The 1,266-nt window shown below is 40.4% G+C and overlaps 1 protein-coding gene across 1 annotated transcript; it reads right to left on the bottom strand.

Annotated features, from left to right (window-relative positions):
- Positions 1–457: 457 nt before the first annotated feature.
- On the bottom strand, positions 458–1,266 carry LOC135076515 (uncharacterized). Its single transcript, XM_063970970.1, has one exon. It carries the CDS (start codon positions 1,226–1,228, stop codon positions 506–508), a length of 723 nt encoding a protein of 240 aa, XP_063827040.1. The 5' UTR covers positions 1,229–1,266; the 3' UTR covers positions 458–505.

The raw sequence follows: 1,266 nt of genomic DNA, 5'->3' as shown, positions 1-1,266 counted from the left end.
CTTTAAGGCAAAAAAATAATTACATCTTAATCAGTCTTAATACTTAGATGCTATATTTCCACATAAATAAATGTTGTCGACTACCTGCTACCTATTTTCTACCTTAACTAAAATAGTACCTATCCATCAATATCGATTTTTGTCTTCACTAGTTATTCATTTAATTGCAATTAAGTATAATTAAATTAATAAAACTTTTATCTTTTATTTGTTGACCTTTAGTTAGCCCAACAACTTGTAACTTCGCCTTAGGCAGTTGGATTTTTTCAAGTTATTTATAATTTTCAAACTTGTAACTAGTTAAAATTTAATTTTGTGTACCTATGTATGTAAAATGTGAAGTTTATTCTTTCAATTTATGAAAACGGTGACTAGCAAATTGTACTTTTGTCAATAAACGATATTTTAGCTATCACAGTCATGTAAACAGAAGGGGACGGTTATTAAAACTGCAATATTTTACAAATAAATAACTTTAATAATAAACTTATTATTACATTCAATTTCAATAGTGTACAGGCACAAATTCGTATTGGTTCTTCAAGTCTACAGCGTAAGTTGTGGCTTCAACAGGTACTTTGGTGATCTCATTGGTCTGAATGTCGTGTTCTTTATCGAAGTCACTCCTCAGTCCAACATCAGCATCTTGGACGTCATCAGTGTGGTCTTCTGTCTTCTCGATTGCTTCGGTAACAGTAGATTCTTCAGTCACTGGTTGTGCCTCTCCACGAGGGACGATAGTGGTAGGGAGGGTGGCTGTCTGTTTCAGAGGGAAAGTGATAGTTAGGACTTCATTTTCGTAAGTCCAAACACCAGCAACGTCCACACTCTCCGGCATAGACCGCACTTCCAAATAGTTCTTCCCGATACCATCTTCAGTGTTATGGGTCGCTTGCACCATCAGGACGCCTTCGCGCGCCTTCACGATTATCTCTTTTTCCTCAAAGCCGGTTAGAGGTATCGTGACTTTGTATTGGTTGTCGACGATTCCAGCCGTGGACTGAGCTCCAGGGAAACGGGTGTGCACCTGCCTCATGAGATCGTCTAGTTGCCTGAGCTCAGCTTCAATATCTATCCAAAATCGGTTGGTGTCGAACATGTCTTGGCCGAAAGCGGGATGGAAGTCGTCCATGTGGAACTCGTCGAAGCCATGACGATGTCCATGGTGGTGGCGGAAGTGAGGAGCGGCAGCGGCCAGGCCGAGGCACATTAGCACTAGCAGAAACATCTTGAACGGTATTCCTTTGTGGACTGACGCGGGCTGTG

This window comes from Ostrinia nubilalis, chromosome 1 (assembly GCF_963855985.1).
Source record: "Ostrinia nubilalis chromosome 1, ilOstNubi1.1, whole genome shotgun sequence".
Classification (NCBI taxonomy): domain Eukaryota; kingdom Metazoa; phylum Arthropoda; class Insecta; order Lepidoptera; family Crambidae; genus Ostrinia; species Ostrinia nubilalis.
Note: the sequence above shows the minus strand (reverse complement) of the source record. Positions and strands in the feature narration are given on the sequence as shown.